The 23,402-nt window shown below is 53.3% G+C and overlaps 9 protein-coding genes across 9 annotated transcripts; 3 read left to right on the forward strand and 6 right to left on the reverse strand.

Moving 5' to 3' along the window:
* Positions 1-1,658: 1,658 nt before the first annotated feature.
* BDQ94DRAFT_141856 (threonine synthase THR4) lies at positions 1,659-3,751 on the reverse strand. The gene is made up of 3 exons (XM_026765909.1): positions 3,610-3,751; positions 3,183-3,508; positions 1,659-3,113 (listed from the first exon to the last, which is right to left on the reverse strand). Exons 1-3 carry the CDS (start codon positions 3,661-3,663, stop codon positions 1,889-1,891), a joined length of 1,605 nt encoding a protein of 534 aa, XP_026627646.1. The 5' UTR covers positions 3,664-3,751; the 3' UTR covers positions 1,659-1,888.
* An 80-nt stretch (positions 3,752-3,831) lies between these two features.
* Positions 3,832-5,288, reverse strand: BDQ94DRAFT_141859 (NAD(P)-dependent alcohol dehydrogenase). Its single transcript, XM_026765910.1, has 3 exons — positions 5,046-5,288; positions 4,367-4,978; positions 3,832-4,301 (listed from the first exon to the last, which is right to left on the reverse strand). Exons 1-3 carry the CDS (start codon positions 5,217-5,219, stop codon positions 4,008-4,010), a joined length of 1,080 nt encoding a protein of 359 aa, XP_026627647.1. The 5' UTR covers positions 5,220-5,288; the 3' UTR covers positions 3,832-4,007.
* Positions 5,289-6,414: 1,126 nt separating this feature from the next.
* Positions 6,415-8,950, reverse strand: BDQ94DRAFT_141862 (tryptophan synthase beta subunit-like PLP-dependent enzyme). The gene is made up of 3 exons (XM_026765911.1): positions 8,776-8,950; positions 8,406-8,709; positions 6,415-8,323 (listed from the first exon to the last, which is right to left on the reverse strand). The coding sequence occupies exons 1-3, from the start codon at positions 8,909-8,911 to the stop codon at positions 6,700-6,702; spliced, it is 2,064 nt and encodes a 687-aa protein (XP_026627648.1). The 5' UTR covers positions 8,912-8,950; the 3' UTR covers positions 6,415-6,699.
* Positions 8,951-9,312: 362 nt separating this feature from the next.
* Positions 9,313-12,317, reverse strand: BDQ94DRAFT_141864 (putative AP-1 adaptor complex subunit beta). Its single transcript, XM_026765912.1, has 7 exons — positions 11,977-12,317; positions 11,901-11,921; positions 11,699-11,830; positions 11,002-11,639; positions 10,378-10,946; positions 9,962-10,323; positions 9,313-9,899 (listed from the first exon to the last, which is right to left on the reverse strand). Exons 1-7 carry the CDS (start codon positions 12,051-12,053, stop codon positions 9,452-9,454), a joined length of 2,247 nt encoding a protein of 748 aa, XP_026627649.1. The 5' UTR covers positions 12,054-12,317; the 3' UTR covers positions 9,313-9,451.
* Positions 12,318-12,451: 134 nt separating this feature from the next.
* BDQ94DRAFT_141865 (putative transcriptional regulator) lies at positions 12,452-14,432 on the reverse strand. The gene is made up of 4 exons (XM_026765913.1): positions 13,838-14,432; positions 12,700-13,743; positions 12,561-12,638; positions 12,452-12,506 (listed from the first exon to the last, which is right to left on the reverse strand). The coding sequence occupies exons 1-2, from the start codon at positions 14,092-14,094 to the stop codon at positions 12,912-12,914; spliced, it is 1,089 nt and encodes a 362-aa protein (XP_026627650.1). The 5' UTR covers positions 14,095-14,432; the 3' UTR covers positions 12,452-12,506; positions 12,561-12,638; positions 12,700-12,911.
* A 63-nt stretch (positions 14,433-14,495) lies between these two features.
* Positions 14,496-15,657, forward strand: BDQ94DRAFT_141867 (flavin-linked sulfhydryl oxidase). The gene is made up of 2 exons (XM_026765914.1): positions 14,496-14,904; positions 14,969-15,657. Exons 1-2 carry the CDS (start codon positions 14,711-14,713, stop codon positions 15,444-15,446), a joined length of 672 nt encoding a protein of 223 aa, XP_026627651.1. The 5' UTR covers positions 14,496-14,710; the 3' UTR covers positions 15,447-15,657.
* BDQ94DRAFT_21496 (coatomer subunit alpha) lies at positions 15,655-20,162 on the reverse strand. The gene is made up of 8 exons (XM_026775247.1): positions 20,014-20,162; positions 19,870-19,919; positions 19,489-19,808; positions 19,100-19,435; positions 18,076-19,042; positions 17,427-18,022; positions 16,293-17,377; positions 15,655-16,235 (listed from the first exon to the last, which is right to left on the reverse strand). Exons 1-8 carry the CDS (start codon positions 20,041-20,043, stop codon positions 15,981-15,983), a joined length of 3,639 nt encoding a protein of 1,212 aa, XP_026627652.1. The 5' UTR covers positions 20,044-20,162; the 3' UTR covers positions 15,655-15,980.
* A 192-nt stretch (positions 20,163-20,354) lies between these two features.
* On the forward strand, positions 20,355-21,492 carry BDQ94DRAFT_141870 (uncharacterized protein). Its single transcript, XM_026765915.1, has one exon. The coding sequence runs from the start codon at positions 20,808-20,810 to the stop codon at positions 21,459-21,461; it is 654 nt and encodes a 217-aa protein (XP_026627653.1). The 5' UTR covers positions 20,355-20,807; the 3' UTR covers positions 21,462-21,492.
* A 97-nt stretch (positions 21,493-21,589) lies between these two features.
* BDQ94DRAFT_141872 (uncharacterized protein) lies at positions 21,590-23,387 on the forward strand. The gene is made up of 4 exons (XM_026765916.1): positions 21,590-21,972; positions 22,020-22,896; positions 22,952-23,169; positions 23,218-23,387. The coding sequence occupies exons 1-4, from the start codon at positions 21,753-21,755 to the stop codon at positions 23,295-23,297; spliced, it is 1,395 nt and encodes a 464-aa protein (XP_026627654.1). The 5' UTR covers positions 21,590-21,752; the 3' UTR covers positions 23,298-23,387.
* The last annotated feature ends 15 nt before the right edge of the window (positions 23,388-23,402 follow it).

The raw sequence follows: 23,402 nt of genomic DNA on the forward strand, positions 1-23,402 counted from the left end.
CCTGGTCAGAGCACTGTCCCCGGTGTCCCTGGTCAAAGCACTGTCCCCGGTGTCCCTGGTCAGAGCACTGTCCCCGTTGTTCCTGGTGCTTCGACAAGTGTTGTTCCTGGCGTTCCTGGCGAGACAACCGTCCCTGGAGCTTCAACCAGTGTTGTCCCTGGTGTCCCTGGTGAGACTACTGTTCCTGGAGCCTCTACGAGCGTCGTCCCTGGCGTCCCTGGTGAGACCACCGTTCCTGGTGCTTCGAGCGTTGTACCTGGTGCACCCGGCGAGACTTCCGTGCCCGGTACCTCTCCGGCTGCTCCTGGAGAAACTTCGCCCTCTGGTGTCTCTCCCGTCGCTCCCGGCGAGACCGCTCCCTCTGGCGTTTCCCCCGTTACTCCTGGCGAGACCGCTCCTTCTGGCGTGTCCCCCGTCACCCCGGGAGAAACCGCTCCCTCTGGCGTGTCTCCAGTCACCCCTGGCGAGACTGCTCCTTCTGGCGTTTCTCCAGTTACTCCTGGAGAGACTGCTCCTTCCGGAGTTTCCCCAGTCACTCCTGGCGAGACTGCTCCTTCCGGCGTTTCCCCAGTCACTCCTGGAGAGACTGCTCCTTCTGGCGTTTCCCCCGTTACTCCTGGCGAGACCGCTCCCTCTGGCGTTTCCCCCGTTACTCCTGGCGAGACCGCTCCCTCTGGCGTGTCTCCCGTCACCCCCGGAGAAACCGCTCCCTCTGGCGTCTCGCCCGTCACCCCCGGAGAAACCGCTCCCTCTGGCGTCTCGCCCGTCTCCCCTGGAGAGACTGCTCCCTCTGGAGTGTCTCCCGTCACTCCTGGAGAAACTGCTGGTCCCTCTGGTGTCTCTCCCGTTACACCTGGCGAGACCAGTGCGGGCGCGACGGGCGTCTCCCCAGCCTTCACTGGCGCCGCCTCCTCCAACATGCAACCCGCGGCTGGCTTCCTGGCCGCCGTCATGGGTATCATGGCTCTCCTCTAAATTGGCTCAGTCCGGTGTGTGTGATCTGACGATCAAGCTACGATTGTTCGCGATCACCCAACTAAGATAACTCATATTATCTCCGGTGTTACGGTACGGTCCCATTTAGAAAAATTTTGCTTTCTTGTTTGTTGTCCATTACTTTCTTGATCTCGTTCGTGATTTCCTCCTTGGCTCCTTGCTTGTTAAGTTCCTACGCATACCAGTGCCAATGTGTATATCCTACACGGGTCTGGAATGTTCCCAAGGGCTTTAGTTGGAAGTCATGTATTGGCTTTTGTGTCCGATAATGCTCTAATACATAATAATGCATAATTTGTACGTGTGGGCAAATTCCAGAGATAAAAGTAGACATCCATGTTCGTATTGCTCAGTGGTCATGGGATTGGGGGTCGTATCAGTCTCGTGAGGGCATTTTACCAATAATAGTAACAGTAACCACCACGAGTCGTCAATGCAGTCAATGACACCTAGATAGGTAGTCATGTGTCGTGATCCTCGCATTTCCCTTCCCTCCTTCACTTCCGGGATCACGTCAATCGCCAAGCGGAAAGTAATTTGCAACATAGAACGTCCCAATTACCTGAAGGGTGTGAGCGATTGACGTCTTGTACTGTACTAAAAATAGGAATCTCCACTCTGTCTTTGCTTTTAATGATTTCTACAATACGAATGAGCAACCAATACAAACATCTCGTGAAACGTCTATCTTAGTTGTATGGTATGAGATAATCTGATCTATGGGAGGCAGAAGAGGAAGCCAAAGATGCAAGGCATGTAGGCACGAGAGAAGTATAAAAAGAAACATGAAGATCGTGAGATATCATCGACATAGCTTGGCTTTTTTGTGAAACGAACATTGAAGAAGGGAGAGGATAACTAGTTGCGGCACGCAGATTAAGGGATTACGTGCCTACCGCTTACCCTCCAACTCCTGCTCGACCTCAGCCTTGACGATCTCGCGCACCTGCTGCCAGCCAGCACCGGGGCCGACGGCAGTGACGCGGCTTTCGCGGTCCTCCAGGCCGATAAACTCCTGGGGCAGGACCTCAGTGAAGTCGTAGCCGTCCTGGCCGCGGAGGGCGAGGTCGACGGCGCTGGCGAACTTGGCCGGGTGGGCCGTGGACAGGGAGATGTGGCTGACGCCAGAGTTACGCTCGATGGAGCGCAGGGATGCGGCGACACCAATGGCGGAGTGAGGGTCCAGGATGTAACCGCCCGTCTTGGAGCTCTTGGCGCTGCCGGGGCCCAGGTTGGACGGGAAGCAGGACTGGTAGGTGGAGCGGATCTGAGCGATGGTCTCGTCGTTGCTGACGCGCTCGCTCTCAAATTCAGCCTGGGCGGCCTCGAAGAGGGCAGGGGGGACGCTGAAGCCGCCCTCGGTCTTGAGCTGGTTGAGCCAGTTGCTGACGTTCTCGCAAGCCTGCTTGCGACGCTCGTCGGCCGTGCTGGCCTCGCTGGTCTGGTAGGCCAAGAACCACAGGAGACGCTCGAAGTTGCTGCTGACCAGGATGTCCATGGCAGGGCTGTGGGTTTCCTTGACGCCGGCACCCTTGCTGTCGCTCTTGCTGTAGGTACCGCCGGTGCGGAAGAAACGGTCCAAGATGTCGTTCTCGTTGGTGGCGATGACCAGCTTTTCGGCCGGGAGACCCATGCGCTTGGCGAACCAACCGGCCAGGATGTCACCGAAGTTGCCGGATGGGACGACAAATCTCATCTTGTTGTTGTAGCCGGGGGTCTTGGTCAGGGCGAGGTAGGAGTAGAAGTAGTAGGTGATCTGGGCCAGGATACGGGCAAAGTTGATGCTGTTGATGGCGGCGAGGTTGTGGGTGGAGTTCATGTCGGGGTCGGCAAACAGGGCCTTGACGAAGTCCTGGCAGTCATCAAAGGTACCCTCGACGGTGAGGTTGTGAACGTTGGCATCGAGGATGGTAGTCATCTGAGCCTGTTGGATGGGTGAAACCTTGCCCTTGGGGAACAGGATGAAGACGGAGACATCCTTCTTGCCACGGAGGCCGTAGATGGCAGCAGAGCCAGTGTCACCGCTTGTCGCACCAACAACGGTCAGGTGGTGTCTGTCCTTGCCCTCCTTGCCCTGGTTCTTGCGCACCAGGAAGTATTCGAACAGGTTTCCGAGACTTGAGTGAGATTGACATTAGCACCATATATACTTCCTCACACTTATGCACAGTTTCCAGTAGACCTACTTTTGCAGCGCGACATCCTTGAAAGCGAAGGTCGGGCCGTGGAAGAGTTCGAGGAGGTAGAGGTTGCGCTTGCCGTCGAGTTCAACGATGGGGGTGCGTTCAGGGTGGCGGAAGGTGGCATAGGAGCGCTTGATGATATCTTTGAGATCTTCACTGGGAATTTCGGACTCGGAGATGTAGAGAGACATGATACGGAAGGCCAATTCCTCGAAGCTCAGGTCGCGCCATTCCGACTCCCAACCGGCGGGGAGGGTAGGGATTTCCTCGGGGATGAAGAGACCACCATCGGAAGCGAGACCCTTGAGAACGACCTCCTCGAAGGAAAGCTATTGTTGGAGATAGCCAGTTAGCAATTGACTTCGCTGGGAAGAGGATAGGATCTTTGATAGCGACGAGAGAGATAATCAAGGCAGGAGATGTCACTTACGCCGTAGGAGCCACCCCGCGTGCTCAGGAATCTTTGAGAGAGAGTAGGCGACATTGTGAATGGCAATGAACGAGAAGAATAAGGAGTAAAGCAGGAGAAATAAGGGAAAGAGTGTGAAAGAGTACACGAACTGGAATTGGGGATGTCTGAGTCAAAGAGGCAATTCGGAAAGAATCCCCTCGGCCTTCGCCGCGGGGAAAAATCCATTTTAAGTTTAGCGCCTCCGACTGCGGCGCCCCTCGTAGCCACGTGCCGCCACCTGCCTTTTTCGGTCGAAGAAAATATGGTATCATTTCTGTCTATCTCTAATGATCTCTAATGCACATCGCTGTCCTCTTCTCCAACTAATTCCACATCACATCGCCCAACTCCATACATCGTAAATCATAATCATCACATCACTGCTCATTCACCAGCACGTAACGGTATCGCGCCTTGCCCGCGTGCATATCCACAATGGCCTGGTTGGCATCCTTCATGGGGATCTCTTCGATCCAGGCCTTGACTCCCTTCTCAGCAACGAGCTGGAACATCTCACGGATCTCGTTGGGACTGCCGATAAAGGAGCTGGTAGCCTTTAGGCGACGCTGCAGCTTGCCGACAGGTGCCAGAAGAACTCCGTCATCCGGAAGTCCGACCTGAACCAGGGCGCCGCCCGTCGCAAGCAGGCCCAGGTATTCGGTCATGGGCATCTATCCCCCAATTAGTATTCGAGTCCCCTCTCAATTGAGGAACGGTCTACGGGGTCAGAACATACCTTGGTCGAAGAAACAGTGCAGACAATCAAATCCAGAGACCGGGCATACTTGGTAGCCCAGTCCGGCTCATCATCCGTAGCAATATAGAGATCCGCACCCATAGCCAGCGCATCATTGGCCTTGCCAGTCTTACGGGAGATAGCAACCACCTTATCAGCACCCATGGCCTTGGCCAGAAGCACACCAAAGTGACCCAGTCCACCAACACCAATGATACCCACGCGCTTGCCGGGGCCACAGTTGTGGTGCTTCAGGGGGCTGAACAGGGTGACACCACCGCACAACATAGGGGCGGCCTGTGCCGAGGGAATGCTGTCGGGGATCTTGACAACAAAGTGAGATGGAGTGCGGTTGTACAAAGCATATCCACCGTAAGACTTGCCGCCGTTCAGGTGGACATTGTTGTAGGTACCGACGATCTTGTGCGAGCAGTACTGCTCATCACCCATCGCACATTCGGGGCAGTCTCCCAGACGACCAAGGCAGGAATCGCTCTGCGCGCCGACACCCACGCGGTCACCAACCTTGATGCCACCGACAGCCTTGGATCCAACACGCACGGCAGTGCCGACGATTTCGTGGCCCACGCAGCAGGGGTACAGAGTTGGTCTCTGTTGAGGTTAGTATCTAGGATTTGAAGACGGTCTATCAACCGAAATGTGGTAATGGATGCCTTACCCAGCCACTGCGGAGAGTGTGCAAATCGGAACCGCAGATACCGCAGTGAGTGATCTTGATGTCAACATCGGTCTCCTCCCACGGCTTGGGCTCAAACTCCTGCCAGACCATCTTTCCGTCGGCAGAGTCCTTGTCGAGACCCATCCATCCTTCAAATTTGTAATCTTGAGCCATTGTGAATGAGTCAGTGGTTGGACAGATGTACGTCTAGTATGGAGTAGGACAGATACAATTGAGGGAATAGTACCACTAAGGAGACAACACCAAATCTTTATAATTTATACACCAGGGACCACTACAGAGGGGCAACTGCTAATCCATGGATCAATCTTCGGTTGGATCGGCAGCTGGCCCACTTTCTGGCCAGAGACAGAATAGCCAAGAAGGGAGAAGAAGAGGAAGAAGGGGCACGGGCAGTGTGGATATTCCATCGTTAGCCCATTAACCCACTGAAAGGACTACTTTTGGTCTAAATAGAGACTTTCCGATAGACATTTGGCGGAGTCTCTTGTCTTGATCCGTCGGATTCTCTGGGAGCATTATTAATGCTTACAACATGTGGACTTTGCAGACTTACTCTATTTTACAGGATTCAGCATCTCAGCTATTACCCTGAATATAGTCGAGTAAGTTGAGTTATTGTTTGAGTTCGAACAAATAGTATCATTGGCTTTCTCCAATTTCTCCAATTTCCTTCTCCAAAGCCGGACGATGAAACTAAGAATGTGGACGGGAAAAAAAGCCCCCACTGACAAATAAGAAGGAAAGTTGGACAATCCCTCTAAACAGCCCTAAAGGTCTTAAATGGTTCAACTAACCATGTCCAATATTAGTTAATGAATACCTCAACTTCCTATTATACCCCAGTAACATTAATGGCAAGCGTGGTGTGATCTATCCCTGTCTCATTCTTCACGGCCCGATAAACTGAAAGTAAAGAAAAGACGGAAACCTTGCAGGAATCGGATCTTATCGGGAATCTCAATCAATCCAATCAATCCGATTCCATTCCGACTAGGGTCCGATTCGGTATCTTTTTCTTTTTATCTTTGATCCAGATTATTGATAGCGATAACTTTCCTATTTGGGTGTGCTGTCAATCTTGATGTAATATTTCCGGGCTAACATTCCAGACTTATAATTAACTAAAACAAGGATACCAAAGACAATTCGTCAAGCTTAGAATAACGTCGTGGGTGTCAACTATAATTCCGTAGTACTATTCTCGGAATTATGTCGGTAATTCGATTGACCGCTACTATAACTAGTAGTGGTTTAGTATCTATCAGTCATCGGAGGGTGGTATGGCGTTATCTATACTACTAGTACTAATACTAATAGTGGCCTGTCCTGTGTGTTGCATTGAGCTTTGTAAATTGGAGAGAAATTGAAAGGTTCAGTCATTCTAGTTCTTCTGTTATGTATCTTTCTGCTACCTGCCCATCTTCATGTTATAGTGAGGAAGATGTCAATTAAAGGACTGTGAGCAATGATTAACATCATTTGAGAAATATCTCCATGATGCTTCAATCATACTCGGGATCCCTCTTCACTCATTTAGTCAAGTTTAGATGATAAGACAGATCGATAAAATAAAACAGACACCGGAAAAAATAAAAAAGAATGAAGTAGTTTACTACTAATTATAATTTCACTAAGCAAACCCCTCCACCCCCATGACCGTATCAACATCCTTATCCCCTCTCCCACTCACACACAAGACAACATGTCCACCGACCCCAACCTCCCTCGCCACATCCACCACCTTCGCAATTGCATGCGACGTCTCCAACGCCGGTAAGATCCCTTCCAACCGACACAACAACCGCAACCCCTCCAGCGCCTCCTCATCCGTCGCCGAGATGAACTCTGCCCTGCCCACCTCCTTCCATTGTGCCAATTCCGGTCCAACTCCGGGGTAATCCAGCCCCGCAGACACAGAATGCGTACCGGAGATCTGCCCATGTTCGTTCTGAAGTACGTACGTCCGCACTCCATGGAAGACGCCCACCGAACCAGACCCAGAGGATAAGGTAGCGCAGTGGTGTTCGGGGCTACCGTCGCCGTCGCCACCGGCTTCGACACCGATCAACTGGACGGAGGGATCTTCAGAGAAAGGGTAGAACATGCCGACGGCGTTAGAGCCGCCGCCCACACAGGCGACGACTGCGTCAGGGAGACGATTAATTTCTTGCGCCAGCTGGGCTTTAGTTTCCTCGCCGATGATGGATTGGAAGGTGCGGACGATCGTGGGGAAGGGATGTGGCCCGATGGCAGAGCCGATGATGTAGTGGGTTGTGTTGAGGCGGGTGATCCACGCGCGAAAGGATTCGTTGACGGCGTCGCGAAGCGTGCGGGACCCAGATTCTACGGGGATGACGGTGGCGCCAAGAAGGCGCATCCGGAAGACGTTGAGGGCCTGGCGGCGGACGTCTTCGGAGCCCATGTATACAGTGCACTTCATGCCGAATTTGGCGCATACGGTGGCGGTTGCTACTCCGTGTTGGCCGGCTCCTGTTTCAGCGATGATTTCAGTCTTTCCGAGTCGGCGGGCGAGGAGGATCTGGCCTAGGGCGTTGTTGATCTTGTGCGAGCCTGTGTGGTTGAGGTCTTCGCGCTTCAGCCAGATGGTGGCGCCTCCGGCGTGGGAGGTGAGGCGCGGGGCTTGGTGTAGGGATGAGGGCCGCCCGATATAGGGGTAGTAGGAACGATATTCAGCCCAGAAGGTTGGGTCGTCGATGGCGGCATTAAACCCGGCTTCTAGTTCGTTGAGACATGTCGTTAGGGCTTCTGGCACGTATTGGCCGCCAAAGATGCCAAAGCGGCCGGGCTTGGATGCTTCTGTTGACTGCTCTGAGGTAGGAAGGGTTGCCGATGACGATGGTTCAGCGTTAGTTGGGACAGAGTAAGGTTCGATTGGCTCGACCGTCCGACAGGTAATCTGAGAGCAGTAGTCTTGGATGACAGCGGCACCCTGGCCTGCAGGGGCGTTCGCCAGCTGAGTAATTATCTCACTACCGATGACGGCACCGTCTGCTATAGATGTGACGCCGAGAAATTGTTCACGGGTGCTGACACCAAAGCCGACAGCCACCGGTACTCCGCCGGAGAGATGCTTCACGCGCTTCATCAATTCCGGGAGGTCGTGGCTTAAAGTGCCAGTAGCACCTGTAACACCCATCCTGGACACGAGATATATGAAAGAGTCGGCAATTCCGCAGAGTGTTTTCATGCGTTCCTCTGTGGTCGACGGGGCTATCAATGGGACGTAGGACAGACTGCTCCGAGGAATACATGTCAGTGGATGATCGAACAACGCCGGGTTGCGTTAAGGATTGATGTCCAAGAGGTGACACTAACCCAGCAGCTCTACACTGATTCCGGAACCGAACAGCTTCCTCAGGAGGTAGATCGACAATGATGAAACCATCCACCCCGGCTGTCCTGCTCGCAGCGAGCAGTTCGGATTCCCCGTAACGCATAATCGGGTTATAGTAACCCATAAAGAGAACAGGAACATGAAGGCCTCTCTGACGAGCAGCCTGAACCATCTGCAACATGGAGGATATGGTGACACCATTGTCGAGTGCCTTAAGGTTCGACATCTGGATGGTTGGGCCGTCGGCAATAGGGTCCGTGAAGGGGAGACCGAGTTCAATGACATCTACCACATCGTTAGTACAACACCGGTGAATGTTGTCGCTTCTACGGGCTAAAGATTATTGCATACCTGCTCCTCCAGCCTGCATCGCAAGCATAATGTCTGGAGTCTCTGCTGCTGTGGGGAAGCCAGCCGTGACATAAGTCACCAGGGCTGGGCGGCCCTCCTGCGCGCACCGGGCGAAAGTTTTCTTTATTTGATCCATTGCACGGTAGTGAAAGGAGGTCAATGGATTACAGTCTGAGAATAGCAATGAAAGCCATGAGAATGGCCGTACTATTTATGGTGGCTCACAATCAGCCAGAAGTCCAGGCGAGGTGAGCTGCTGTGACTCACCCGGACAAGGGAGGATTTCGGTTCCGACCAACTACCATCGCTAAATCCCCGCTAGACTGAATGGATGCAAAGTCAGCGAGTCCCCTAAATATGGTAAAAGTTTCCAGGAATGGGTTGACCGGGAAAAGAGAATGGAAATTAAGTAAGGGATACGTAGAATAGATCGATGCTCATCAAGCTCGGAGATGGGATGGATATACAGGTAGGCGGAAACACCAAAAATAACAAACAGTGAAGAGAGCAGAGTGACAAGACTAGTTTCAAGATAGACCCAAAGCTTGAAAAACGAAAATAGATCTATATTCGGCATGCATCAACAGAATTATGTGTGCTTTTGGCTCAACCTTCCCGCACCTCTGATTCAGCTATACGAACTCGTGCGCCATCATACAGGCATGGCTCATCGCGCTTAGAATAACGACATGATATCCTCATTTGTCTTCTTCGGTTGGCTTCCTCCAGGGGGTGGTGAGGCCATGCCACCTCCAGACAGGTCCAGCCCCTCAAAGCCATTCATCAAGTCTGCTGCACCACCATTGGGAGCGCCGCTCCCGCTGGCCGGAGCGGCGGCAGCGCCATCGCCAAACACTCCGAGCAGGTCGTCCAGGTTGTTGCTTCCAGAAGGTGCCCCTGCGGCCGGGGATTCCACCCGGACGGGCGTTCCGGCAAGACCTTCGAGACCTGACATCCCACCACCCGGTTCTTTCTGAGCGGATGCCGGCGCGGTGCCATCGAAGTCGATATCCAGCAAATTCTCGACATTGCTCTGGGACTGCGGAGGTGGAGCACTGCCAGTAACCGCAGCTGCTGCTGCCGCAGCTGCCAACGGATTCTCCCGAGCGTTTTGGATTTGTTCCCTAGGATGTTCATTAGCGCGGATTCCGAGACACCAGCATTGTAAAGCGAGGATGGGACATACTCGATAGCAGCTCTTTGTACTGCATCTGCACCGAATCTGCCCTGTCCGACGAATTGCTCCGGAGGCTTGTGGTAGACAGATGCGAGGGTGGACAGTTCACCCAGTAGCTGATCGAGCAGATTCGGGGGAAGAGACTGGATTGTGGTGACGATTGGCGGTTTGTCAGAGAGCACGATGTTCTTAGTAGCATTGGGGTCGCTCGTGTTAGACAGCAAGCGCCAATAGACGTAAGCCCTATCGCGGACATCGGGGTTGTCATTTTCAGCCGTGGCCGCCTGCAGCACTTTCTGGACAAGCCCCTGAGCCTTCTCGGGCCGCTTGAGGAAGAGCTTGACAACGGCGGTCAAGATCTGCAGCTGGGTCTGCACAATGAATTAGCAATTGGCCGAGAGGCTTACAGAGAACAATAAACGAACCTGAGAGAACTCTTCATTGAAGCCTTCCACGAAACCAGCAAGAATGTCACCCGCGTTGCTGATCTTCTCCGCATACTGACCAACAATCCAGATAAGCGCAGCTCGTGCATTGGGTTCATCCAGTTCGTCGATGCACTTGCACAGTGTGGGGATAATTCCTTCGTAGCCGGGATATTTGCGGAAGATGTCCTTGATGACCACGATCGCCTCCTGCACCACATAATTTACCTTGGTATTAATGAGGTCCAGCAAGGTGTTGACACACTTTTCGCTGGCGCTCTCGATCTTGATGGCAACCTGACCGATCGCTTTGACAGCACGGCGCACAAAGTCCATGTCCACCTCCAGCGCGTACTCCTTCAGCTCGGCCAGGAGCTGGTCGACGTTGCGGTCATTCGCTATGCGGACCATGATCTCTAGCTTCTGGAACTTGACGTACGGCGGGTCATTGTACTTGCAGAAGAAGACCCGGAGTTCCTTGTTAAGAATATCCGGTTGCTTCTGTAGCAATAAATCAATGTTCCGTAGAGCCACATATTGGACTTCGGGCGCGGACGACACCAGCGTGACTGAACATAATACATCAGCGAGCCAGTCAGTCAGCAGAATCAAAGATTATCTTACCTAGTGGGGGAGCCATCTTCTTCAGATAGGTTTTCGCCAGCTCATAGTTGACGTTCCTCATGTGAAGGAAAACTACCTTAACTGCCGCCAGGACAACACTTGGGTTGGCATGTTGGAACTGGGGAGAAACCCTTTCGCAAATGTGTTCAGATTCAGTCACTTCATTGGTTCTGTACTCGGCCAGAGTAGTCAAAATCGTGACCCGACCCCATTCCGTGCACTCGTTCAAGGCCATGAGAAGCTTGCGCAGTGTGTTGGAGGTCACCTTGAGGGCTTGCGTTTCAGGGGCAGCATGGTAGATTTCTGACAGTGCGGTAACGGAGTTGGCGACCACCATGGGGTTAGGATCCCCAATCATCTCTTGCAGCATCTCAAGGAAGCCATTTTCCAGGCACATCGCGGGGTTCAGGTCGAAGAGCTTCGCTACACAGATCGCGGCAGTCTTGCGGACATACGGCGACTCATCGCGGAGGGTCTTGCGAAGGGGCTCCTCCATATAATCCACCATCTTGTCCACACGGATACATCCCATTGTCCGGATCGCAAGGGCCCTGATCAGGGGGTTCGGGTCTTCGGAGTCTTGAACGAAGGTGTTGACGGCGAGAATGCAAAGGTCCGGGTGGGATTTGGCGTAGTTCCTATTACGTAGCGAGCGTTCAGTAGAGATCGAATAATATGATAACGAGCGAACACGCACATGAGATAGAGGTATACTAGTTTCTTCTGCTCGAGATCATTGGTCGCAATGTTCTTGAGGACATCCGGGAACAGAGCGGAAACATCCTTGCCCAACGTCATGGCCATGATGGTCTTTTGGATAGACTCCTTCCTATGCGCGCATCAGATAATGTATTATGGGCTAACGGCGTCTCCGCATAAGCAGAGCTATGTCAACGTACCGTTCATATGCATACTGAGATCTGTCGGGAGGTCAGCACCATGTCGGTCACCGATCGGGTACGGGGGACACCATACACAAGACCAGCTCGCAATTCGAAGGTCTCCCCTTTTCTGGGGACCGCAAAGGCCCCCCTTATCCTACTCATAGCCATGCTGAGCGAAACCGGGCTTCAGCGACGACGGGGTCGCGCCTCCGCAGAACCAGATGGGATCGGAAGTGGAAATGCAGGAGACTGCGGGGAATTAATGCGAGGCGGCGAGAGCTTCAGGGAGAACCGGACACGGCAGCAATCCGGCAGAGGATGGTCGGACGAGTAAAAAGAAACAAGACAAGGTCGAAAGGAGAGAAGAAAGGAAGTAAAGAAAACAGACCCTAAGGGAGGGAAGAGGGAGGTTGATGGGGGGGAGCAGGAGGGCCGGGCAGGAAGTGGAAGGAGGACAGATACAATCAGGGAGTCGAGCGAGCGAGTGTCTGGACCCAACACTAACCTGAGCCGCTCTCTTTCTTCCCCAGTTTGGCTTCCCCCCATCACCACCACCACCACCGCCTCCCGTCTTTCTTTCAATCTCCTGTCACAGCACCGTTATTTGCTCCAAGTGCTATGGTAAGTCACTTAGATTTACTTTTCAAAAGTCTACTGCTAATAGCTATATCCTAGGCCAATCTCCCTAATCTCCGACGCCTCTTTGTCGAGGCTAGGACAGAGGCGGAAGAGAACGAGTACTCCAGAACAGCGGTAAGCTCTCGCTAGCTGTCGCTTTACAGTGATCCCATTTATTGACTGGCATGCTATACAGTTCTACAACCTTGTCCTCTTCATCTCTTCCGTCGCCGTTTTCAGTCTGGTGGCTCAACGTATGGGCGGGACAAAATCTGGGAAATGAGGCGCGATTGCCAACACGGATTATTCGATTATCTCGAGTGTCATTACGACCCACAGCCTGCGCCAGGCAGATACTGCGACAGTTAAATCATGCAGCAACCCGCACATTGATCGTTATTCACCATCTCAGTCCGTTTCCTCTCCCTCGCTCTCTAAAAAGGCCAGACTCTTCCGCCCGCGATTCAGCCGCCGCTTTGGTTGACCATCATCACTGTTCTCGCTGGCGCTTTCTTTACCCCATCGCTTGGCTCCTTCTTGGACCATCTCCAGATCAGCTTTGAGTTCACGCTCCTCACGGATTCGATTGGCTTTCTCAACCGAATAGCGCCCCTCCATGCCCGCGTCCTTCAACATGCCCTTGAGGTGATTGATCTTCGCTTTGGGCGTATCGTAGGGAGCCAGCTCCCGTGCCCACATCTTCCGGATCCCGCACTTCAACAGCCAACCTTGCAACCGCTTAATTTCCGCCTGGTTCGGGTCCATATCCGAATCCTTTCCCTTTGCCGTTGTCTGCTTCCTGCCTTTGCGTGGGGGTCCCTCGGCGCTTTTCTGCCGCTTGCGGTTCGGCTTCGGTTTGGGCTCCTCGTCCAGGACAACTGAAAGTTCGCTTTCTGACTCATCCTTTGGTGTTTCTTCAGCGTTCTTCGGCTTTTCTACTTCCTCCTCGTCGGAATCATGAACGTAGTCCTCTGAAGCCTTGGGCGATGGCTGCTTCTTTGGTGCTGCTTTGGTTTGTTTCTTCGGGAGCGTTTCTACCTTGTCTTCCTCCTCGTCTGGTGACCCGTTGGCTGCATCTCCACCATCAGATACCGAAGCGCTCTTCTTCTGGCGCTTGCGCGATGCAGATGGCTTCTCTGGTCTCGTTCGTTTGGCAGGCTTTGCGTCTTCGGAAGCAGATGACGCGGCATCTTCCTGGTCATCCGACACGGGTTCCTGTGTAGCTTTCTCTTCCTCCTCCTGTATACATCAGCAAGTCAGTAGATGATCTCCACAAACATCATACACCTTAGCCATCACACACTATGACAGAAAAGAAAACCCGCCAACTCACCACCTGATCCTTAATAATTTGCTCACTCCTTGTCTTCCAATCCCCCTGAGTCTTGTAAAAGCCCTCTTCTAGCTGCAGCGCCTTCTCCGCAGCCAGCCGCACCCGTTTCACTGTCAATTCCTCCATCTTGCCCGACTTGTACACCTTTGTAACCGCATCACGCAGTGCCTGCTCCAAGGCATCATCGGCAGGCCGACCGGACGCTGATTCAGCTTCCGACTCGGGATCAGAGCTCGAAAGGGCGTATCGTGGCGCCATTGTGCTTGTATATGTGTATGGGGTGGATGGGTTTCCGGTGCGATAACGTCAACTGTCGCGTGGTACCTAGCAGGAGGGGACGCGGCGCTAGTTAATTAGCTAGCTCGATAAGTTACCGATCGCGTTCTAGCAGCACTTTGATAATTTCGTCAGGCACAGAAGCTTAATTATTAGAACTTGAAAAATCAAGCTGAAACGCGTGCTGACGCGAAAAGAATAAGCTAAATCGTCGATCAATCAGAGTGTACGGATTCACGAAGCTTGGATGTCCCCATCATTCCACTGTTCAAGGCAAGGCACAGGCGGAGCGGAGATAACTCGGCTGACAAAGCAGGCACATGGCAATTCTAGAAGCCGGAGGGATTCGACGGAGACATTCTTTTGCTGCATTACCAATCAAACTACTTTCCAATTCCCCAGGATTTGGCTCTTAAGCTCTGTCGCAGACATTGCTCCCTCGTATCTTTGCTCGGCTCAGAGTTCAGACCATTCCGTGTACATACTACTCTTCCGAATTGACTTGATACTACTCTGCCCTACTTCCTACTTCTTCTCCGCAACAGGTCTGAACATCCTCATCCTCCACCAGCATCAATCACCACCTACATAGACCACAATGGCAGACACAACGACACCACCAGAAATGCCAAAACATCTCTTCATTCACCAACAACAGCAACAACCCGCTACACCTTCCTCCTCTACCCAACAACAAGCCTCAGCAACAGCGACAGCGGCAAAAGATGACTCCGTCCCCGCAGGCATGACCAAACTCCCCAACGGAGTCATCCTCGACAAAGACGGGAAGCCGTACGAACTCCTCTCCTCTCCCCATACTCCATATCCCCCTTACTAACGGAATTACCAACAACAGATGTCGCCTCTGCACCTCCGCCGCTTCGTGGCGCGCCCTCACCAAACAAGCCAAATCCACCCCCTCCACCACCACAAGCACCGCCAGCACCATCCCGAAGACCCTCGCCACCACTCCAGGCTACACTGACTGCCCACCAGACTCGGAAGCCCTCGGCCGTTCCACCTGGACCTTCCTGCACTCGTTGACAGCCTCGTACCCCGCGCAAGCGTCAAGCGAACAACAATCCGAGATGCGCCAGTTCCTGGGGATATTCTCGAAGCTGTATCCATGCTGGGTGTGTGCGGAGGACTTCCGGGCTTGGATGGCGGAGCCGAGTGGGGAGAATCAGCCGAGGTTGGGTGGACGGAAGGAGTTCGGGGATTGGATGTGTAGGGCGCATAATGAGGTGAATCGCAAGTTGGGGAAGAGTGAGTTTGATTGTCGGTTTTGGGAGGAGAGGTGGAGGAAGGGGTGGGGGGATGGAAGGTGTGAGTAATTTACTTTGTTGCATGTGTGGGGTGTGTATGAATAGATGATAGATATAGACTACTGCTACCTTTGGATATGGCGATATGATGGAATTGGTGGGAGGGGTCTACTACTGTATATTTTACTGACTATTAACTGCTGGGGTGATGGACATCTCTACTCTGTGTCTGTCTCATCTCATCTCTGATCATGATTTGATATGATATGATAATACTATCTCACCTCTTTATTTGTACAAGAACAGTTCTGCAATAGAAATGAAGAAAGAGAAGAAAATAATAGAAATATCTCAAAACAACATCAATAACAATAAATAGATGAATGAATATACTAACGTCGCTGGAATTAAGAATTTCACACATCGGGACAATCCAAAGCAGGAGCTTCCTCCAGCCATGGCGCCAACCTTCCTCCCCAACCAGAATCCATCCTCCCTTTTCCCCACCAGAGAAAGCCCATTTCTATCATGTTTGCACATTGAGACGGGGAATTACAAGCGTGAAGAAAGAAAAAGGAAAGCCGTCACATCTCGTCATCATCCTCAGTACTGACCCGGGACGAACAGCCGCAGCCCGCTGGCCGGCGCACCGATTTCCGTCACCTGCGAGATCCGGCACACAGTGCCCTTGTACTGATCGTGGTACTTGGCGCCCGTGAACGGGTCCGACACGCTCGGCGAGCCGCCGTAGATCGGTGTGAACGAGGCAGCGCAGATATCGAATTCGGCAAATTGGTCGAATTCAATGTCGATCTTGTCTTGCGGGCTGCGCTCGCACTGCGCCTTGATCTTCTTGGCCTGTTAAATAGGTTAGTATATAAGTATACTAAAGGGGAGCGAATGCATATGGCTTACCTGTTCCAGGAGCTTAGGCGAGCCACCGTTAGCCAGCATGCGGTTGGCAAAGCTGAGGGCCGAAGAGTAGTTCTTGTTAGCAAACGCCAGCTTCATAGCAGCCATAAGCGCCAATTGCCGGTGTGCAACCTCCAGCTTGGGGATCGTGAAGTAAGCGGAAAGTTCGAGGCTTCGCTTGAGGTTGTCGGGGGTATCGGTGGGGATGGAACGGCGCTCTAATTCAATAGACATGGCCAGGATGTATTCCCGAGCGGTCTCAACAATCTTCTTCGCCTGCTCAACCTCCGCCTCGGACGAGACAGTGTTGACCAGAACGGAGTTCAGGATGTTGCGGAAGATCCGCACGCCATCTTCCAGCTTGTTGGCCCGCATGGCGGCGTAACCCTCCTGCAGATCCACGTTGGCGATCGTCTCCAGGTCCTTGGGGATGATAGGCAAGACCTTGCGGCTATCCGTCTCATCGACGGTGCGACGGACATAGTTGACCAACGGGGGCAGGCCAGCGGAGGCCGGAAGGAAAGTCTTGGAGGCCTTGTACACCTCCAAGAACCGCGGCTTGAGAGGGGCAAAGTTGACCGCACCCACTTGACGGTTAAGCAGTTGCATAGCAGTCTCGAAAGAGCCAGCGGCGACATGGTCGGCTGCCAGAGGGGAATTGCGAGCCCACAGGTCGGCCTCGGTACTGCCCGCACCGGCCTCTGCGCTGTCCACGTTCACGAAGTCAACGTCCTCCTCGACATTGATCTCATCTCCCATATCCCATCCAGCGACATCCTCTTCCTCATCCTCGAGGGTATCGCGCGCAGTAATAGCCTCGTCCTCCTCCTCGGGCTCAAACTCGATCGCCGCAGCCTCCTCGTCGCCGGCACCAACCTCACCAAGCAGGGCCTTCTCGAAAGAGGAATGGCCAGCAGCCTTTACAGGCCAGTTCGACTTGAAGGTAGGAACAATCGGATGGGGGACCCGCGCAGGTTCGTCGACGGAGGGAAGGGTGATCTGGTCCTCTGTGAGCCCGCAGGCTTCGAGGATTGACTCAGCCTCTTCCGTCAGACCGTGAGACTTGGCGGTGAGGTATGCGAGGGGGTCTTTCACTTTTTAGCAAGAAATCATCATAATGCTTTGGAGAAAACTTACATTGGTCAACTTCCTTGAACATCTGAATCCGATCTTCAACGTCGCCGCGGTAGATGGCGTTCTGGAAGCGCGAGGTGAAATCACCACGGTGTTCGGCGATCTTGGCCATTCTCGACAGCTTCTCTTGGTCACCAGTGGCGAGGTACAGGAAGGACAGCTTGTCAAAGTTTCTTTGCTTCTGGTAGGACATCTCCACCGTCTGGTGGTTACCGTGAGCGAGAGCCTCGGCTCCGAGTCTGCTCCACAACTTGGGACGGTCGAGTTCCCTAGCCATCTCAATAGCCACCTCCAGGTTGCCGCACTCCAGCGCAAGCTCGAAGCGGGTCTGAAGGTCTTGTACGAACTGCAGCGCAATCTCCGGGTACCCCTTCTTTTGCAGGTAGGAAATGATACTCTGACCGACCAAGCTTGAGGTCTTGATAATCTGTAGCATTTCATCGTAGTTCCTCTTGACAAGAGCAAGCTTGAAGCGGTACTCGGTAGGGTCAATCTCCAGAACGCGAGGCTTGGCATTACGATCCAGGCAGTAGACATTGCGGCCCTTGACCTTGACGAGGTAGACTGTCTGATCCAAAGTGCGAATGATACCATTGTCACTGTGACATTGTCAGTATGCAAACCATTTTAATCATGAAGAAAGGAGACAAACCCGTTCAGAAGGGAGTATTTAACGTGGTTCAAGGTGGAGTAGAGAAGGACGCCAGCGTCATCCCAGGCTGCGCTCTTGATCCGGATGGTTTCGTGCAAGCTGCTCACCTGCTCGAGGGACTTGGTCACGATGGTGACGTTGTGCTTGCTGAGCAGGGCAGCGTAAAGGCCGTCGTTAGACCAGACAACGTACTTGACACCGCTCACAGCCAGCTCCGCCAGTTGCTTCTTCTGCTGGATGTCAAAGAGAACGACGTTGGTGGGCGTGATGAAGAGCAGGCAACCAGTACCGCCAAAGTAGATGTCGGTTGTGCCAGCCGGAGGCTTGATCGATTTCGTGGTCGAGTTGCTCAGGTCCTTGATGTCCACCTGCTGGTTGCCTTGGCTGAAGACGGCGAATCGGTTGCGCGCAACAAAGACAGCAGAAGAGCCCTGGCCGCGCTTGACATCCGTGGGTTCAACGGCGCCAGTAGCATCCCGCGGGAGATGGATCAGCTCGTACACGCCACCATCAGTAGGAGAGGTGACCAGGATGGCACGCTCAGCGGGGTTGTACGAGAGGGTGCGAGGCGGCACCCAGGGGGAGCCGAGCTTGCGCAAGGACAGCATAGGAGGGGTCTCGACGTTCTTGGCGAAGTCATACGACTTGACGTGCTTCTCCTTGGTGATGTAGAAGAGCTGGTTCTGGTAGACGGCCGAGGCAGGACGCTCACGTTCCAGCTTGAACACCATGACACCAGTGTCGTGACCAGCGGCGAACAGGTTGATTTCCGGGTGAGCAGCAATAACCCAGAAGCGGTCCAGATCGCGCTTGAATGATTGGACGGACGTGCGCTTGTTCAGATCCCAGCACCGGATAGTCTTGTCCTCACCGACGGATAGGATCAGGTCCTGGTGTGGGTGGAACAGACAAGCAGACGCATTCTGGAAATGTCCACGGCAAGTGTCAACTTCCCATGCCTTTGTGTCTACACGTCCATGTCAGCCTGATATACCAATTTTCCATGACCAGTATCTTGACGTACCACTCATTCTCCACAGCTTGATAAGACGATCGTCACCCGCGGAGACAATCAGGGGCAGAGTCGGGTGGAAAGACACCCAGTTGACACCCCGGTCGTGACCCTCCAAAACAAACTTCACCACCGCATCAGTGTTTCCGAACATATCTGCCTGGGCGGGGTTGGCGCGGGCCATCTGATCTTCGAAGGACATGGACGTCGGGGCCGAGTGCTTCTTCCGCAAACCCGAAATATCCCAAATGCGAACCGACTGGTCCAAGGAGGCGGAGGCGATGAGATCTTCGGTAGGATGGAACTGCGCGCACATCACATAGTGGTTGTGGCCGGTCATGGTGCAGACTGTGAAGCCATTGTCAGCACCCCTCGGGACAGGTGGCCAGATTCCTACTTACTCAAGGAGCGGTTTTGCCAGTTCCAGATTCTGATGGTCTGATCGTCCGAACACGAAAGAATCCATGGCAGCTCATGGTGGAAGAATACCGTCCGCACGTAGTCCAGATGGCCATTCAGTGTGAACATGCAACGGCGGGTCTGGTAGTTCCAGACCTTGATCTTGTAGTCGTCACCTCCGGAGACGAAGAGGGGCTGTGTCGGGTGGAAGTCAATGCCACGAACGGGGCCATCGTGTTCTTCGAAGCGATCAATGAGGGTTCCCATGCGGTAATCCCATAATTGGATGGTTGATGAATGAAGGGATACTAGGATCCATGGCCTGTTCGAGGGTCAGCCGGGCTTGGTTTGCGACGCGTTGAACGGGACAATTGTCCACTAACCGCTTGGGATGGAAGGCAATTCCCTTCGCGCGGGAGGATTTGGATTCAAACTATTAAAGAGGATGACGATTAGGTCCTGTTCGTGAGAGGAGCAACAGCTCCGCGGCGATAGGGGGAGCTGGCAATGGGGAGGGGATAGCGGACCTTGGTGAGCATGTTTGGGGAGGACTGCATGTTGAAGGAGGGTTGGCCGGAGCCGCACCATAGAGAAGCAAGCTCCGCACACAGGTATTAAAAGAGGTCAGAAAGGCGACCACCGCATCCACAACAACGGCGGGAGAGAATGGGCAAAGGGGGGAAGACGGGGGAGTTCGGAGTGTCTGGACTCAGTCACTCTGGGCAGCTGGTGGTTCCGTCTTGGATGGCGGTAAACGTGGACTTATTGTGTCGCAGCCAATAAGCGAGTCCCGCGGGCCAATGATGGGCCCGGCGGTGAACAGCTTGCCAGGCACTTCTTTTAGACCCTCTCTTACATTCTGGGGAGGCGATTATGGTTGACTAGTTTACTTGGGGGACTTAGTCAAACTGCATTTCTCCCTCCTTCACCCCGGTTCGAGTGGAGTTCACCGGAGGTTATTCGAGTGTGATCTCACTCTCCCCTTCTCGATGGTTCTTCGGGATCTCCCCCGTCGGGTCCGTCCCTCCTCTGGTCCCCTCAGAATGGAATCCGACACGATTCCTCTTATCTTGGTCATGTTTTTGTCTGTTACAACAAGCGTTTGAAGCTGTATTGTGAATTTCCGTTTCCCTCATATGTTCGTACATTTATATCAATGGAAAAGCGTCAACTTGTGACTCTATACGCTATTAAATCGTCATCGTTTCTATCCCGCAGCGCATGCGTGGTTGGCGAAACGCTCTACAGAGCAGCAGCTAACCTTCAGAAGGGCGAATTTGTCCATACAAGGTTCGCTCTTTTGGATTTTGGCTAAGACAGGATGACAGAAATTCTCGAAAGTGAAGGCCCTACGTTTCTTCGACCGCACGATGGGCCAGGGGCATCTACATCTCAGCCACGCAACACCCAGGGCATTTCAGGGAACTCGTCTGGAGCAGGTACAGTTCCTCTGGAAGGGGATTCACCGTCTACTCATAGACATGAGGCGAACACGGATGTAGTTCTACCGTATTCTATCGAGGAGCCAGACGACGAACCTGCCGAGACTGCAGGAACGACGACGGGCAAGCCGGTGATACGCTTACTTGTTGGAGATGATTCGGAGATGTGGCAGGGAGAGCTGGTGGACTCGATGGAGGGGCTCCAGTGCGACTCAGACCAAAGCGCTAGCCAGACAAGAGGGAAGAAAAGAAAGCCTTCCACGACGGCAACAGGTACATCTCGACCATCGCGACAGTCATCTTCCGGCTCTATACCCAATGCTCAACGTGACGAGTCCAATGATGGTCCCAAGAGGAGGCGCCGAAAAGGCAGATGCACGAAGGATCATTTGTCCCCAGGGATGTTTTGGCAGCATGACAGCAGTGAGACCGGATCGTCGGGGGGCTACAGTTCAAGGTCTCCGTCAACGGATGACAGTGGAACTCAGCCTCCCAGTCACACCGATACCGATGCAATGGATCTAGATGAATGAGTGATGTTCCTACGGGAGATTGACATCGCACCTCATCCTTTTCGTCTTCAATTCTCCGAATCTATATGCAACACGTGACGTAGTTGACGCGGCGCTAGCCAGAACGGGCTGGACCCTGTATGACGTCACGCGGTTCTCATCGCCATATCCGGCGAATCTCAACGACTTCCATTGGCGACCACGAGTCGATCGTTCATTCCCCTCGCCCATTCATCTCTGCTCGCGGTCCCTGTGTGCATTTCTACTCAATTGGCTTACTGAGTATTCAAAAAATTGACACATATTGCTACAATGGCCGCTACTAGAACGTCCACCCGTCAAGCTGCTCAGAAGGCAAAGGAAGCCATTGCGGCTGCTCCTGATGTCAAGAGCCGAGGTCCTGCTGGCGCGAAGCGCAAGGAAACCACCGACAAGGGTCCGGCACCGAAGAAAGGGAAAAAGGAGGATGACAAGGTAAAGCCCGAGAAGGATCAGCAGCCCGCAACAGAGGACGAAGTGAAGACCACAGAAGGTATGGCGCACAGTCAATGTATCGAGGTTCGATGCTGACGAGATCAGAACGTGCGGAGGAGCCGGAAAAACCTGAGTCAAAGCCAGAGGAAGCGCCTGAGAAGCCTGCGGAGAAGGAAGAACCGCAGAAGACGGACGAAGAGCCCGCAGCGGCGCCATCTGAGCCCGCCGACAAAGCCGAGGATAAACAAAAGCCGAATGAGCCCGAGGAGAAGCCAGAGCAGAATGTAGAGCAGAAGCCGGAGAAAAAGAGTGAGGAGAAGCGCGATGCAGAGCCAGACACCAAGCCAGAGGAGAAATCCGAGGAGAAACCCGGTCCTGCTGCTGACGGCGCCGAAGCCGGCGTCAAGACGTCACAGGAGCGGGAGGAGAAGGTCGCATCAAATGTACTCGAAAAGGGAATTGTCTATTTCTTCTACCGACCGCGCGTAAATGTGACAGACCCGCAAAGCGTTAGCGATGTTGCCCGCAGCTTCCTGGTGCTGAGACCAACACCCATTGGCGCCACATTGAACCAACAGCAGGGCTCTGTGGAGCCTGGCGCAAAGTGCCGGCTACTGATGCTGCCCAAGAAGAAGTTTCCCACCTCTGGCAAAGAACGGGACATGGGATTCGTCGAAAAGGCCGGACACAGTATGAAGTCGCTCCAAGAGAGCTTCATCGCTGGCGATACGTACGAAACGTCTACCCGTGGCGAACGAACTGTTCCCGAAGCCAGACCGTTTGCCGAGGGCGTCTACGCGATCACATCTACAACTCGGGCGTCTCACTTGGCTTATATTTTGACCATTCCGGAGACTATTGGATCTATTCAGGAAGACTTTGGTTTGCATTCTCGGGGCAGCTGGGTTATACAGTCGAAGAATCCCAAATACCCTGGCCCATCCTATGCTCAAATTCAAAAGGACCCCGAGTATCCTGAAAGGTACATGATAGCCACCACCGCATTCCATACTGAAAAGCACTGCTAATTAACATAGTATACGCGAGAAGTTCGGCGACTACCGTTGGGTCCCGTTGCAGCCAGAGTTCATTGACTACCCCAACGCGCAGTTCCTGATGATTGGCGAGGCCACCGACGACTTGGGCAAGGCCGCGACAGCCGAAGAGGGCGGTAAGCAGGCCCACGAAGCACAGCCCGGAGAAGAATTGGAGAAGCTGGGGCAGGAGAATGAAGAGCGGATTGAAGCTCTACGGGGTAAGTTGTCAAGCCTGTGTTGTGGTCGGATGGCTAACTTGTGTTTAGGCGACGACACCATCTATGAAGATCTGGGATTGGATGCGAAGAACTATCCCAAAGTGCCGACGACCTGGAACAGCGAATGAAAAGCTACGAAGTCTTGACGAACGCAAACCAAGTATGCCTACCAGGATATGATAGATGAAATGAAATGACATGACTCGGGTTTGAGTAGCCACCCTGACTGTAAA

Source organism: Aspergillus welwitschiae (assembly GCF_003344945.1).
Source record: "Aspergillus welwitschiae strain CBS 139.54b unplaced genomic scaffold BDQ94scaffold_12, whole genome shotgun sequence".
Taxonomy (NCBI): domain Eukaryota; kingdom Fungi; phylum Ascomycota; class Eurotiomycetes; order Eurotiales; family Aspergillaceae; genus Aspergillus; species Aspergillus welwitschiae.

Coding starts and splice junctions, on each gene's coding strand:
- BDQ94DRAFT_141856 (XM_026765909.1), bottom strand. CDS start 3,663: ATGTCGCCTACTCTCTCTCAAAGATTCCTGAGCACGCGGGGTGGCTCC. Junction 3,509..3,609: donor CGCGGGGTGGCTCCTACGGC/GTAAGTGACATC, acceptor CTCCAACAATAG/CTTTCCTTCGAGGAGGTCGT. Junction 3,114..3,182: donor AAGGATGTCGCGCTGCAAAA/GTAGGTCTACTG, acceptor ATCTCACTCAAG/TCTCGGAAACCTGTTCGAAT.
- BDQ94DRAFT_141859 (XM_026765910.1), bottom strand. CDS start 5,219: ATGGCTCAAGATTACAAATTTGAAGGATGGATGGGTCTCGACAAGGAC. Junction 4,979..5,045: donor ACACTCTCCGCAGTGGCTGG/GTAAGGCATCCA, acceptor TAACCTCAACAG/AGACCAACTCTGTACCCCTG. Junction 4,302..4,366: donor GCACTGTTTCTTCGACCAAG/GTATGTTCTGAC, acceptor ATTGGGGGATAG/ATGCCCATGACCGAATACCT.
- BDQ94DRAFT_141862 (XM_026765911.1), bottom strand. CDS start 8,911: ATGGATCAAATAAAGAAAACTTTCGCCCGGTGCGCGCAGGAGGGCCGC. Junction 8,710..8,775: donor GATGCAGGCTGGAGGAGCAG/GTATGCAATAAT, acceptor ACGATGTGGTAG/ATGTCATTGAACTCGGTCTC. Junction 8,324..8,405: donor AATCAGTGTAGAGCTGCTGG/GTTAGTGTCACC, acceptor TCCTCGGAGCAG/TCTGTCCTACGTCCCATTGA.
- BDQ94DRAFT_141864 (XM_026765912.1), bottom strand. CDS start 12,053: ATGGCTATGAGTAGGATAAGGGGGGCCTTTGCGGTCCCCAGAAAAGGG. Junction 11,922..11,976: donor GAATTGCGAGCTGGTCTTGT/GTATGGTGTCCC, acceptor ACCTCCCGACAG/ATCTCAGTATGCATATGAAC. Junction 10,324..10,377: donor TCAATGAAGAGTTCTCTCAG/GTTCGTTTATTG, acceptor TTCATTGTGCAG/ACCCAGCTGCAGATCTTGAC.
- BDQ94DRAFT_141865 (XM_026765913.1), bottom strand. CDS start 14,094: ATGGCGCCACGATACGCCCTTTCGAGCTCTGATCCCGAGTCGGAAGCT. Junction 13,744..13,837: donor CAAATTATTAAGGATCAGGT/GGTGAGTTGGCG, acceptor CTGATGTATACA/GGAGGAGGAAGAGAAAGCTA.
- BDQ94DRAFT_141867 (XM_026765914.1), top strand. CDS start 14,711: ATGGCAGACACAACGACACCACCAGAAATGCCAAAACATCTCTTCATT. Junction 14,905..14,968: donor CTCGACAAAGACGGGAAGCC/GTACGAACTCCT, acceptor TACCAACAACAG/ATGTCGCCTCTGCACCTCCG.
- BDQ94DRAFT_21496 (XM_026775247.1), bottom strand. CDS start 20,043: ATGCAGTCCTCCCCAAACATGCTCACCAAG. Junction 19,436..19,488: donor CTGGCAAAACCGCTCCTTGA/GTAAGTAGGAAT, acceptor ATGGCTTCACAG/TCTGCACCATGACCGGCCAC. Junction 17,378..17,426: donor GTTCAAGGAAGTTGACCAAT/GTAAGTTTTCTC, acceptor AAAAAGTGAAAG/ACCCCCTCGCATACCTCACC.
- BDQ94DRAFT_141870 (XM_026765915.1), top strand. CDS start 20,808: ATGACAGAAATTCTCGAAAGTGAAGGCCCTACGTTTCTTCGACCGCAC.
- BDQ94DRAFT_141872 (XM_026765916.1), top strand. CDS start 21,753: ATGGCCGCTACTAGAACGTCCACCCGTCAAGCTGCTCAGAAGGCAAAG. Junction 21,973..22,019: donor CGAAGTGAAGACCACAGAAG/GTATGGCGCACA, acceptor TGACGAGATCAG/AACGTGCGGAGGAGCCGGAA. Junction 23,170..23,217: donor GCGGATTGAAGCTCTACGGG/GTAAGTTGTCAA, acceptor ACTTGTGTTTAG/GCGACGACACCATCTATGAA.